General features: G+C 51.0%; 1 protein-coding gene across 2 annotated transcripts in view; it reads left to right on the top strand.

Annotated features, from left to right (window-relative positions):
- Positions 1-498: 498 nt before the first annotated feature.
- Positions 499-14092, top strand: part of MXI1 (MAX interactor 1, dimerization protein) — a 56248-nt gene continuing 42654 nt past the window's right edge. The window contains exons 1-2 of one of the 2 annotated variants that reach the window (XM_065067050.1): positions 499-818; positions 11178-11304. In XM_065067050.1, the coding sequence (XP_064923122.1) occupies positions 635-818; positions 11178-11304 (311 nt within the window). In that variant the 5' untranslated portion in view covers positions 499-634. Of the gene's footprint in view, positions 819-10099; positions 10492-11177; positions 11305-14092 lie in introns of those variants that run through there. The other variant, XM_065067051.1, reaches the window with a different exon arrangement.

Below are 14092 nucleotides of genomic sequence, written 5' to 3'. Positions count from 1 at the left end.
AAGGGAGAGGAATTTGGTATTAAACCACTGGTGCTTCGTGCCGAGGGGGTCTGCTGGAGATGGAGCTGTGCCTGCAGGGCTGGCCACAGCAGAGGTCCCCAGCCTGACTGTCACCGAGCAGGGAAGGACCCTGGGGCAGGGTGACAGGGTGACAAAGGGGCACTGCGAGCCCGTCTGTGCCTCTGTGTCACAGTGGGACCCCCAACGCCACACTGGCACTGCCAGCGCCGTTTCACCATCCCCGCGGGCGCGGTGCCGCCGCCGCCAACACAGCTCCCCATTCCCAGGGGTCGTTTGCCGCTGAAGGGGTGCAGGACATCCCGGGGCTGCTGTGGGGGCAGACCCGCCGGTTCCCCCCGCCCCGGGACAATCCTGTCCCAGCCCCGCCGGCCGCTCCCGCCCCTCTCCCAGCGCACCGAGAGCCGCGCAGCCGCCGGCCCTCGCACTCCGCAGGCGCGGCCGGGCCGGGCCGCCCCGCCGGGGCGCGGGGGGGGCGGGACGGCAGCAGCGGCCCGTGGGGCGACAGAGCGGCGGGGCGGGCGGCAGCGCTAGGACCGCGGCGGCCGCCGGGCTCGCCGGCAGACGGACAGACGGACAGGCGCGCACGCAGCGCCGCGCAGAGAGGCGGCGGGGCATGGGGAAGCGCGGCCGACCGCGGAGGGAGCCGCGGGGTGCGGGGGCGGCCGGCGGGGCCCGGTGCCCCCTCGGGGACATCTGCAACACGAGCCCTGCGGCGGGCATGGACACCTTCCTCTACAACGTGCAGGTGCTGCTGGAGGCCGCCAGCTACCTGGAGCGGATCGAGAAGGAGAATAAAAGTAAGTATGGGCTTGTGGCCGTGCGTGTGCGTGACCGGCGGGGGGGTGAAGGGAGAAAAAGAAAAATAAGCCAAACTTTTGGCTGGCTGCAGAGGCCGGGGATACAGTGACAAAGGGCGCCGGGGCTGGCCTGCACCCCCGCAGCGGAGGCACGCGTGGGGATCCCCCATCCCCCGGCGACCGAGGAGGCCAGGCCTGGGGGAAAGTTTGGGATGGAGAGCGGAGCGGCACGGGGGGGGTCGAGGGAGCGCATTTCCGCTTCTCAGGGAGGGCGGCTTGGCCGGGAGGGGGGCACGGAGCGGGGCCGGGGCCCCGCACGGAGCCGGAGCGTCGGGGGAGGAGGCTGTGACACGTCCCCGCTCCCCCCGCCAGGGCATGGGCAGAGTCACGTAGGCAAGCGGCAGCACTCGCCAGGTAGCCGGCGGGGAGGAGAGGGCAGGGCAGGGTAGGGCAGGGCGAGCGCCCGGTGCGGGGCGGCGGCCAGTCGCACCGCTGGCCTCCTGCTCCGCGGGCGCGGAGGGTTAGCGTAGCCTGCGCCTTTCTCCTGCGGAGTGTTCTCCCGAGCGGAGCGCAGGCTGCGGGGGACGGCGGCACCGTAGGGAACTAACGTGTTTGGAACAAAGGGGCCGCCGTGCCCCCCGTGGCGGTGCGCGCCCGCGGAGCCCCACGCGCGGAACGGACACCCGCGGCGCTGCGCCCGCTGAGGCCCCGCCCCCGCGGCCACATGGTTCGCACATGGAGGCAGCTCGCCGCTCTCATTGGCTGTGTCCTCCCGAGGGGCGGGGCCGCGCGCCCCTCTCCGCCAATGCGCGGCGCCGGGGTCCCCCGTGTGACGTCACGCGTTGCCGAGCGGGGCGCGGAGAAGCGGGGGGGGGGGGCGCGAGGCCCGTTGTGAGTGCGGGGGACGAGGCCGGGGGCGCTGGTGCCGCGGTGTCCCCGGGGGGTGTCACATGCGAACGTCGCCGGGAGCCGCGGGATCACTCCCCCACCGGCGCTTTGCCTTTGTTTTCCTCGGGTTTCTCCGTTATTCTCTTTCTTAAATCTTTATCTTGATTTCAGTTTCTTTTTAATTTTTTCCCTTTTTTTTCTCTCTTATTTTCCTTCTTCCCTCAGGTTTCACTTTTCCCTCTTTTCTTCTAAATGGTGCGTGTGCAGCTCTCTCGCTGCGTTTTCTTTTTCATTTAACTTTACAAAGGGCTCAGCGAGTCTCTCACCGCACATCTCCATCACACCGTCACCCCCACCTTGCCGCTCACCCCCATATGGCAGCTATAGGTCCCACACGGGTGACGCTATACGGTGCCCTTGCTCTGCAGGGACAGCTGTATGCGTGCAGGCTCCCAGGGAAGGGGATACCACTGCGGAGAAGCTGCTCTGCTGCTAAAGCCGCGGTGGTGATGGGCCAAAAGCCGTTGTTCTCTGCTTGTCCAGAACAAATCCTGGCTGCTTTTCTGTTTTCGAAAGTTGAATCAACGTTGAGGTGTTTGTTTTGTGGGTTTGTTTTTTGTCTTTTTCTCACGTGCTAATTGCTGTTTCGTAATGAATCTGCAAAGCCGTGCGTCTGAGGAGCTGAGCAGCACCGCGGCTGGCGGCTGCGAGCAGGAAAATGACAGGAGTTACCAGCAAAAATGGGGTTTGCATGTGAAGGCAGCAGCACCGCTGCTTTGGAAATCAAGTGTGAGACCGCTGGGGTTTTTTTGTTTGTTTTTCTTTAAGAGTGCTCATGTCTTGAAGGGGAACTGTCCATTTTTATTGTTTTTTCAGGGCAGGGATGGGAATAGAATTGTTCTTGCCATTGAGATGGATAGTACCTGATCTCATCTCTGTTTAAAAATGCATCACTTTATGCGGTTCCTTGTTTGGAACTGGAAAAAGAGCAGGACAGGAGGATACTGGGTTTTTATTGCTAAATTTTGAAAGGAGCTGTTTGTGTCCAAACTGTTTGCATTCCTGAGCACTTGTTTTCACTAAAGCTTTCACTAAAAATCATCATGATCATAGTACTGAAAATCCTTGCTTTTATGAGCCGATTCTGCAAAACCTTTCAATATTTTAATTTGCAATCAGGACATTTGAGCTTGAAAGGTCCCATTTAACTAAAAGCTCAACTATTGAATGTGCTGTTTGGAACGTGTCCGTCATAAACCAGGCAGCTTTTACGTGTTGCTCCCAAACAAAGAAAAATGCTGCTGGGATTGGAAAACAATCTCTGAGCGTTGCGGGCCCTCTCTAAACTAAGGAAGAGCCACAGAAGCAGGAGGATTATATCCTAATGTATATACATGGTCTTACCGGGAAGAGATTTGCATGCAGAGCTCAGGTTATTGTACCAAGAGGATTCTATACCCTTTCATCTGCCAGTGCAGGAGCCATTGCTCAGTTCATCCCATGCTGGTGGCCTGGCAGAGACCTTGGTAGTGGCTTGGTACCCCTCATTACTGTCTCTGACCTGGCAATTAGCAGTAACAGAGGAGACCAGAGCAAAAAAAAAGTTTGGCGACAGAGACTGCAGCCAAACTGGGTTGTGGGCAGAGCCGGTGCTCAGCTGCTTCCTGCAGGATGCCCAGGTGGTTTGGCCGCAGCGTTACCGGGGCTGTGACAAGCTATTTTGGTGTTCCTCCCATCAGGAAGGTGGCTGAGTCACAGCCCTGTTGTGCTGGGTGCTGAACACGTAGGGGAATGACTGTGCCCTGCCTCAAGGAAACAGTCTTAAAAAAAACAGAGGTGACAGGTAGGTGTTTGTCTCCTCCTGGCCAGAACGGAGGATGGGATGGGGCTGGATGAAGCCCCGGGAGGCTGGCTGGCATCAGCATCACAGCTTGGGGGAAGCCAAGGGGTTTCGGGAGCCAAAGGCAGGAGTTTAAGGCAGGGCTATTACGGATGGGTGAGCTGAAGTTGTTTTCTTAGTAGTTTTGTAGAGTTTCTGATAAAACACTTTCGTTCTTCCAAGCCTTTGGTGGCTGTACCAGGGTTATTCACCTTTTTAAGACGCTGTCCCTAGCAGAACTGGATGCTGTTTATTGAGGGCACCCCATGTGAGGTGAGGCAAGCCTGTCTCTTGTGGATCTAAAGGCTTTGATAGCCCAGAGTGTGCATGTCACACCTTCTGGTGGTAGAGAAGCAGCCAGGAGGCCCTTTTCAGCCCCCGAAACGTACCGGTTTCCCACCTCTGCTTTCTGGTCAGTGGTGGAGCCTTCCATGTCTAGGGCAAGACTTTCAGTTAAGACTTTTCAGTTCAGGGAGGCTGCTTGGTGATTAGGGAGAAATAAGCAGATAATGTTTTTTTTACATTTATAGGTCCCACATCCCATCATTGTGGACATGAATAATAACAGAGGGGCCATGGGTTGGCTGGATGGTGTGGAAATAGAACGACAGGGCTGAGAGCCACAGAGGAGAGTAGGATGTAGCGTCAGGGCTATGACAGTGGGACACTGTGCTTTGGGAGTGACCTGTCAGCACCAGCAGTTAAACCACCCTTGTAGTATTCACTCAACTTTAAAAAATATTGGAATAAAATTATCTGTATTACAGTACGGTGACAAGGGAAACTAGAGTCCTGTTATCAGACTGCTCGGGTAAACTGAAGCATTTTAGCTACTGAAATATGACTGAATTGTTTTTCCAGTTGATCCTCTGGAAATGAGTAATAGCGCTGCCTGCCTGCTTGCTGCAGTTCTCATGGTGAGACTACGAAACCCAATCCCAACACACCTTGCTAACTGACATGTACAGGTTTCCAAATGACCTGTTTCTAGAAATTTGAGCTTGGTATCTAAGGAATAGAAACGTCACATGAAAAAAATTACAGTGGCTGTTTTCAAAAATGGAATTTGTGCTGAGGGCAGCTCTGTTGGTGTATCTGTAACCTCTGCAAATGCCACTTCATGGATAAGCGTGGCTGGAAATCTGTAGCAACTGAAATGTTGGAGTTTGGAAGACATTGTTAGAGGGACCTGGAGTGAACTCAGCTGAGGTTTAGTATATGCCAGGCATCCTCTTTGTCTGTGTGGACTCATGCTTTTGTCAGTACGAGTTGCGTAAACACGTGCTGAATTCTTCGGATATGATGACTTATCTGTAATAGACATGGTATGTAACATATACTGATCTCAGTGCAGATACAGAGCTATGTTGCCATATCCTCTTCTAAAAGCATGAAGACACGCAAGCCACTGCAACAGTAGTGTCCTTATTCACAAGTCTAGTAGAGGTGGGCATGCACGGGACAGTGGACTTTGGCCCCTCACAGAAGATAGCTAGATCTTCTTTGCAGCCTCACTTTTAAGTGCTAGATATGTTTATTGACCTTCTGACCAGGAATAACAAATACGTGACCTTAGATTTGTCCTTTGCTCCTGAATAATCCTGTCTGAAGGAGAGGAAAGCTGAACCCTGAGGGCGAGTAAATAGTATCTTCATCACGTGGCTCCTTTGATTGTTTATGCACTGTTTGGGGTCTTTTTTGACAAGCCAAAGTAAAGATCTATCAGAAACCTATAGCTAGCGGAGAGCAGAAGGAGACAAGACTGCCTTCCATCTGCGTGCAGAGCTCCCGTTGAATCAATGAGAGCTGAACACATGGCTCAAGGTCAGCATAGATGGTCTTGGATCTTACAGTGATGTATGGAGCACCAGCAGACTTGTTTATTTATATATTTTTCATCCAATTCACAATAAACCCTTTGATTCCTCCTGGTTCGTGACCTGGCCACAGTGATTCATGTGTTAGCCACTTCCAGGTTGGGTTATTTTGACTCACGCTGTTTGGACCTCAGCATGAAGTTCAGAAGGAAGCCACAGCAGCAGAAATGATAGGGCAGAGGTGAGACAGTGGGACTGTGCCAGAAGAGCCACTGAGAACCGATCACATCCCTTGTCAGCAGAGCATCCTGAGGGCTGGCAGGGAAGTGCCATCTGCCTTTGTCTGAAGGCTCCTACCTTCTTCTTATTTAGTTGAAGGACCCTGTATATGATGTATTTTTTTTTGTTACAGGAGTTCCTCTTACTTCGTTTTACAGCTGCATCAGTCAAGTGACTTAACCAAAATTGCAGAGTAAGTCACTGACTCAGAATAAACTGGGGCGCAGCACGGGTCTGAAAACACAGCAACACGTCTCCCAGAGGAAAGGAGCAAGTAGCCCAGAGAGCTGGGAGACCTGTGGCTTTTACCTTATTGATTGACACAACGTGGTCTGTGAATCAGAGTGAGGTATACAGCATGCGCTTTATTCCTGTTCAAACTCTTGGATGTCCAGGTGGTTTGGCTCTGAGAAATGTCTGTCCTCACTCGTGGATGGGTTCCAGGCACCAGTGGGAGTGCTGAAAGGGATTATCTGATGCCTTGTGAAAGATTGAGGCTCCCAGATGAGAAATGAGGCCACGTCCTACACGCGGTGTAGGTCCCTTACTGCAGGTACTGCAAGCATTGGAAGGGTGTTGAGTAGGTGGGACGGGATGTTCTCCAGCCCGCTGCTGTGAGTCCTCGGATGCTGAGCTGCTACAGTCATGAGTACAAGAATAGAGACCTGGTTATTACAGCATGTGCTGACAGGTGGGATATTCAGGTATGGCAAAGATGTTATTTCTCCAGCTAGAAAAATGGGATTTTTTTTATGGATCTGCTGTCCCCAGAAATTTGGAGAATCAGCGAATCTTCTCACTGCTTTGAGAGCAGCAGAGAATGATTCCCGCTGGGGATCTCTGTTCATTCCTTGGTTGCAGAAATGTTAAGTGTCAAGGCTTTGAAAACAATATTAAAAATTTGCAGGGTTTGTATGAAGGTGGGCAAAGGAAGCTGTTACAATTGTTGCTATCTTGTTTCTCCCAGAGGTTGCAAAGAGTTGGGGATAGAAGGATTTTAGAAAAAGCCAAAGACAGGATGGAAAACTAGGCAGTTTAGCCAAAGGGTTTGCCCTTACTGAGAATAACTTCCACGTTGCAAAGCATTGTTATTTCTAAGCCTTGTGTTAAAAGCTAAGGGTTGGGCATCTTGATTTGTGAGCTGTGTTCCTGTTCCACCTCTAGCTCAGGGTGTGTCTTCATGAGGACGATTATGCTGCTTACACCTCAGTTTCCCGTCCCGCAGAGTGGAAGGAAAAGAGCTAAAGTCTTTGCAGGTTTGAGAATCTCAAAACATTACTTTCTGGAAAGCTCTTAGAAGATTTCCCTGATGGAAGATGCTAGTTTAATGCAAGTGATGGTGGTGTTGGTAAAAACCAGACCACATCTGTTCTACTTGATTAAAATAGTAGAGCAGCATTTCAGATGTAAATATTAATTGATTTCTGCACTGCAGATTTCTTCTTGGATATTTAAATTGTTGCTAAGGAGGAGGGAAAGGCTATCAGGGAGATTAACAAATCCATTATTAAGGCTGGAAATGGAGAGCTGCCGAAGTGCCATTTAATAAAATGTAAAAAGCCCCTTTCTAAAGGGCGAAGCAGCAGAACACACAATGAAAGTGAATCACAGCTGCCAGAAGGGATGCCAAGCAGCAAGCACTTATAATCAGAAAACTGTACTTACTGATCATTCAGAGCTACTAAATTAAATGATCTCATTCTCCCCTAAAATACTGTTCCCTTAGCCCCTCACTAGCATTGCCTGTGGGTTGCTCAACTACATTTTAAGTGTGACTTTGGGGTTTTTGGTCAGCAGTTGAACAGCATCGGGCTCCTTTGTGCCACTTTCCACCCACTTTTGTTTCTGTCACATACAACTCTGGCAGTTTGCAGGCTGACCTGCCCACACGAGCACTTGGGATGGCAACTGAGAGATTTTGCAGATCTGCTGTGTCTCCACAGTTGGCTTGCGTGCCTCTTCAGGGCTTCTTCTTTGGGAAGATGTCCCACAGATTGCTCTCAAATTTGTCTTTGTTTCACACAGTTGTTTTTTTTTTTTTCTAATTGTATATTGTTTGCTTCAGAAACAAAGACTTGGAAGCTGAGCGGCTTTGTAAACGGAAGAGCTGATCTTGCCGTTACTTCATTCCAATGCTGGTTTAATGCACCGTGTGTATCAGTGTCCTCCTCCTTCATACCTTCTTACTTTGCATCTTAAACTTTAGCTTCAGGAGGCTGACACTTTGATATGCTCCTAAAGTGTGCCCCCTCATTTTTCAGCCGTGGCTTTCCCTATTTAATCCCTAGGGTGACACCGCATATCCTTGAATGTGCCACCAGAAAAGCTAGTGGTGGTGAATGCTGATGAGAACCTGTCTTGTGCTGATTTTGAGGCTTTATCATGTTTTTATTTTTTGGGAGGGGGTTGTGGTGTTGTTGGGTGTTTGTTTGTTGTAATGTTTAGTATTGCTAATCCCAAGAGGCACATGGCTCCCTGGTTTTGGCAGCAGGTTAGAGGAAACACAGAGCCCAGAAAAGCTCTTGCATTAGCCCCGCTGTTGCAGAGTGGTTTGTGCACCTGTGTCCTTTTCCTTTTGTGAGTAATCCAAGATCATATAAATACTCCCTAAGACTGCTCAAATATGAAACTTTCTGTATGCTTTCAATAATCTGCATATTGGCAGTTTCCAGAATAGAAAAAAAAAAAAAAAGAGGTGGGGAGAGAGGTAATACTTCCTTCCCTGAGTTCTCCCCCAGACAAACACCAAGTTTTACCGGTGCACGTGAATCAAGGCTGTGCTGCCTGAGCGAGGGCTGGGGCTCGCTTTTCCCCGAGCAGGATGAGGGAGGTACGTCCCTGAAGGTGCCCCGGCTTTCTTTATTCTTCAACTGTCCCATCTTAAGAGAAACAAAACAAATCAACCCTTCGAGATTCGGAGATGAGAAGGGCAGCGTAAGAACTGAATACTGGTCATATTTTTACCTCCATCAGCTGCAAGCAGCAGTTTTCTGAGGAAACCTCAGAAATAGTGATTCAGCAACAAGTGTTTAAAGGAGAGTTAGCGACCCTAAATCCACTTTTTTGTCAGGCCAAGCTGAGTGCTGCCAACTCTTGCAGCTTCATCACGAATCTCCTGATGCCCTGTGCTTTGTTTAAAGCTCTTGTTGCCAGACACAAGCCATTAATTCACAATCTTAGCTTTTTTTTTTGGTTGGTTGTTATTTTGCTTGTTTGTTATGTTGTTTTTTTGTTGTTGTTTTTGTGGGGGTTGGTTTTTGTTTTGTGTGGTTTTGTTTGTTTGCTTGTTTTTAGAGGTACAGCTGCCATTCTGATGGAAGGATGCTTGAAAATGTAACGAGCCACAGCCTAAAGGTTCAGACCCACAAAACACAACCCCAATTAGAGCTAAAGAACAATGCTTGGAGGGTTTCTAAGTCAATATCAGTTTGAGATTCAGATTTTTACCCTGGGCATTCTGATTCTGAGTGTTCTCTGATTGTTCCCTTTATGAGTGTAGATCAAGTATGTTAGAGACTGGTATCATACTAACCATTTTCTTAAGCGTCATTCCAGCAAATATTAAAGTAGCTGGCAAAATTCAGTCACAGAAACGATCGTGAGAGTTTGTGCCTGTATGAAAATCAGGGTGTGAATACATTATTAAGATGCTGAGAACAGTGATCGGACTGCAAGGTGTAGGTGTGATGGTATTTATTAAAATGTTGGGTTGGTCACTGTTGTTACTTGTTTACGTGTTTCTTCAAATATACAAAATGGGACAGAGTGAGATTGTGATCTGTGGCATCTTTTGTCTGTGACCTCAGGTGACTGTGCGCGCATTAAAAAATGGGTCTTGCACCTCTGGCTCCCGTGAGAAACATGGGACCCGTCACTCCAGGTGTGGCTTCCCAGAACCTGGCTCTTTGTCTTTAGTTAAATCTCCACCGGTGAGATGTGGAAAGCTCTGACCCTGTGGCTGCAGCTTTTTTTGTAGCCTTTGCTTTTTTCTTGTCACAGTTTCACATGCGGGAAGCCCTGGTGTTTGCAAGGGGAGGGACGAAGCCGCTGTAGGTCCCTCCTGGGCGACGAGTTTCCCCAGCGGTGTGCCGGCGGAGCGCGGAGCTCAGGCCTGCGGGCTGAGGTGCTGCCCGCGGGTGTCCGCCCCAGCCCGCTCACGGCCCCATTTACCGCTGGGCCTGCGGGCTGTGAGCGCCGCCGGGAACTACATTTCCCAGGCAGCCCCGCGCCGCGCCCCGCCCCGCCCCTCCCGTGAGCGCCGGGCAGAGGTAAACAAAGTGCTGCGAGGCGGCGGGGGCGGGGCGGGCTGAGCTGAGGGGCCGGTCTCGGTCCCGGTCCCGCCGCGGGCCTGCGGGGGCTGGATCCTGTCAGGGCTGAAGTGGGGGGTAAATCCGGGCCGGAGCGGGGGCTGTGGGTGGGTGGGGGGCAGCGGGGTCAGGAACAGCTCTCGCCTCGCTGCCTCCCCCGGGGGGAGGATTCCGGCCCCGCTCCTTCCTCCGGCATTTCCTCGTGTGTTCCCTCGCCGCCTCCGTGCGTCCGCCCCTCGCCCTCCCAGGGGAGCCGCCCCCCCCGGGACGAGAGGGCTGCCGGTGTGCGGAGGCCCGGGGACTGGGGAGAGACGGCGATCCCTCGCTCCTCCCCCCCGCAGCCGCCGCCGTTTCCAGCGGGGGAGCTGGGAGCGTGGGGGCGGAGGGGGGCCCGGGGCTGCGGAGTCCCCTGGCAGCCGGCCCGGGGACCATGGAGCAGGTCCAGATGATCAACATCCAGCGGCTGCTGGAGGCGGCCGAGTATCTGGAGCGAAGGGAGAGAGGTAATGGGGGGAGGAGGGTGCGGGGGCAACAGCCCCGCGTGGGGGCAGAAATCCCCACGGCGGGGTCAGAGTGGCCGTGGGGAAGGGGATCGGAGTGAGGGTGGGCTGGGGGTGAATCCTGGAACAGTGAGGGGTTTGCTGAGGGACAGGGCTGACAGGTCCTCCCCGAGGTGGTGGCTGAGGTGGGAGGTTTTTGCACAGAGGGGGAGATAGAGGCGAGTGCGATTTCTGGAAGGAAAAGTGGGGTTTGGTGTGAAAGTTTTGCCACGGGGCAGGAAGGATGGTGGTGGGTGGCTCTGGCTTTGCAGAGACGTCAGTGGCACAGTGAAATATGCCTGGCTGGTTTGCCCGGTTCAGGGAGCTTGGACAGGAGGAGACAAAGCGCTTTCTGGGCTGTCGTGTTTTCTTTGATGTTTTCAGGTGTTTGAGTGGTGATGTTGTCCTTCCTCCAAGGTTGGCAGAGCCTTTACACTCCCCTTCCTCTCTTTTCTCCACCTCCCAGTCCACTTCCCTCTGAATACATCATCGGTCATTTCCCTGAGCTGTTGTGGTTAAGGGCCTCCCCAGCCAGGCTGTGGGTTAGTGGTGAGGCCTGCCTGCTGACTTCTTGTTTTCTTTTTTTTGTTTGTTTTTCTTAAATGACTTTTTTTTTTTTCTTTATTCCCTGCCTGTTGATTCTCACGCAGAGTGTGAACATGGCTATGCCTCGACCTTCCCCTCAGTTCCAAGCCCTGGACTACAAGACCCAAAACCCACGCGGAGGCTGAGCCGGGCAAGGAGACACAGCGGCAGCAATGCAAGTATTACCAACAGGTACGGCGTCGGCAGGAAAACAGGGAGTGCAGGGCTGGCTGGGATGGTGAGGCTGGAGAGGAAGGCTGGAGACAGAGGAGAGAAACCCTGTGGGGAAGACAGGAAGAATGTGAGCACAGAGGAATTCGGAGCTGGGACATACAAGTACAGTGTCCCTTCTGGATCTGTAGCGCTGAGAGCAGAGGGGACACGGGGGAGCTGTATCTGAAGTGGCACTGCCAGCTGATGCTGTGCCAAGGCTCAGATGCTGCAGAGGGAAGGGGAATAGGGAGATCTGTTCATAGGGTTCAGGGAGGAGGCAGGCAAGAGCTATTACCATTATATACAGCTGATGTCTTTCCAACCCAGAAGTCACTGCTTTTAAGGGATAGCGTGCGTGCAGCCTGAGTGCTTTGGGACTGTAATGACAGGCGTGATTTGAAGCAAGGAAATGATGTTTTGAAATGGATCCCCTACAACAAATGGGAGAGAGGGAGATGACTGGCTGCTATGTACGTGTTAAAAATTCAGCTCAGGAAAATGAAGCTGTCTTTCACTCTGCGTTTCAGGGCAGTGGGATTTCCCTGCTTTCTGATTGCTTAGTAGTTGTAGAATTCTGTGTTTTTGAGACTTCTCTTATTATAAAATGCCATATTTCTTGGTTTCTTAAATGTAGAAGAGACAACAGGATTAAGCCTATTTTAATAGGTGCTGTGGTAGGGTCTGCCTCTCACCTCTTGTTCCTGTTCTTTCTTTTCTTCTGCTCCCTTGTGTAGAATTGTTCAAGACCTTCTTGAGACCTTCTGGGATACAGAAACTTTAGAAACATGAAGTATAATTTTGAAAAGGCAGCTTGCTTTTACTGCAGCAAGGCCTGTGCAATCCATAAAATGGTGGCAGGTGGCTCAGGTGATTAAAGCTTTCTTAAGGCCATTGGGAAGGACCTGTAAAGGCCTAGGGAAAAGGTGCCTTTGCTTGCAGCAATTCTGCTTCGGCAGCATTTGATAATAAAGGTTGTTTGAAGTGATGTGAGGACACCTTGCTGTGGGGAAATATTCTTCATCAGGATCAGCATATCCTGAGCTCTTTGTACACTGCGTGTTTATAGCTGCTTCTCTCCTTCATCCAGCTTCTCCTGATTTCAAGGCAGTTGTAGCCCTTTACTGTTTCCCATGAGCCAAAGTCCCAAATCCCTGTGACTTTGTGTTGGGAAATGATGGCCAATGCTGAACCGAGTTCTGTGTTTTTCCCTTCTGGGTTTCTCACATACTATTTTTCCATCCCACACCTCTTTCTCTCAAAAGCCTTTGTCATGGCAACCTGCCCTTCTCCAGAGGAGGGCTGGAAGCACATCCCCCTCAGGAGCACCACATCCAGCAGGCTGCAGGCTCGAGAGGGACACCAAGCAGTCCCTGACCCTGGAGCCTGGGTGCTCAGCGTGCCCCGCTGACACAGAGCCCCCCAGCACAGCTCTCGGGGAGCACCTTGCTATGTCAAGACCAGCCCACTGGGCCATTTAGCATGACAGTCTGAATAGACTGGTGTGGGGTGAAAAGCACCGGAGGAGCAGAAAAGGTACTTTCTAGTTTTATTCAAAACCTTCATTGTACAGGGAATACTGAGAGCAAATAGAATGTGTAGAACGAGAGCATTACCCAGTGTGTTGCCTCCCTTGCTTGTTTCAGCCTCAGGGAGTGACCAGCGTCAGGTCCGCTCCTGGGAGAAACCAGAGTGGTTCTTCTGGGGAGCTCAGACATTATACCCACAGTTGGAAATGGAAGTTTCTTTCAGCGCAAGTCCCAGCAGCTTGCGCTTGCTGCAGGAGATGGCAGGCTGTCCAGATGGCTGCAGTGCTGGGAAGTGACAACTGTGAAGTTCAGGGTGCCTCCAAATTCACTGCAGTGTGTTTTGTGTGACACCAAGTATAGCATCAGACTTGTTTAAGGAAGGCTCTGTATCATCCCTTCCTGTTAAACTCAAAGGGACAATTCAGTAAGTTCTGTCTAGTGGAGTTTGAATGGACTTTGAATTAAATATCAAGCCCTCAATGAGGGACAAAACTTACATTTCATGTGTGGACATGAGATTTTCTAACATTCTTTTGATTTCAAAAGGTTTAATTAGTATAGAGAAATTGCACATTTAGATCTTGTGCAGATCTTGTCATTTAAAAGCCTCCTGTAAAAATGTTTCTCAAGCAGCCTTGGCAAAGCACAGTTGTTTTCTTTTTTTCTTGTCTTTATTTATACACTTTCAGAAATTGACACATGTGCATTGTTGCTGATCTTTACTGAACCAAATAATCCATGATTATGTGGCACAGGGTATTTACAGAGCCTAGATGCTCTTTATTTGATAGTTTACATCCAAGTATTTCCCTTCAGCATTTGCAGCCCAGACATGACAGCTATTTCTTCCCAGCAGGCTCTGTGCTGTCATGGCACAAACACCCAGAAAGTTCTGAGGAACAGGCAGCCCAACTCTGGATGGCAATGGTGAAGCAAATCTTATTCTTAAAGAACTATGATAGTCTCCCAAAATATAGTTTTTCTACTTTAAACAGGTGTGCAGATAAGAGGGAAAACATTGCTGCTTTATTTGTAATTTACATGATGCATTTTTAAAGGAAGATGTTTTGGCTCACATTTTCTCTTCCTTGGTTCGTCTCACTTGTGCAACTGAGAGCATGCGGAGTGCTGCAGAGGGGTTCTGCAATCCTCAGGATATTATCTGTGTGTAGTGATTTGCGTGGGTATTTTAAAGATAGAGTATTGCATGCTGTAATTTAAAACCTGAAAATATTTCAGAA

This window comes from Columba livia, chromosome 6, assembly GCF_036013475.1.
Source record: "Columba livia isolate bColLiv1 breed racing homer chromosome 6, bColLiv1.pat.W.v2, whole genome shotgun sequence".
In the NCBI taxonomy this organism is placed as follows: domain Eukaryota; kingdom Metazoa; phylum Chordata; class Aves; order Columbiformes; family Columbidae; genus Columba; species Columba livia.
Note: the sequence above shows the minus strand (reverse complement) of the source record. Positions and strands in the feature narration are given on the sequence as shown.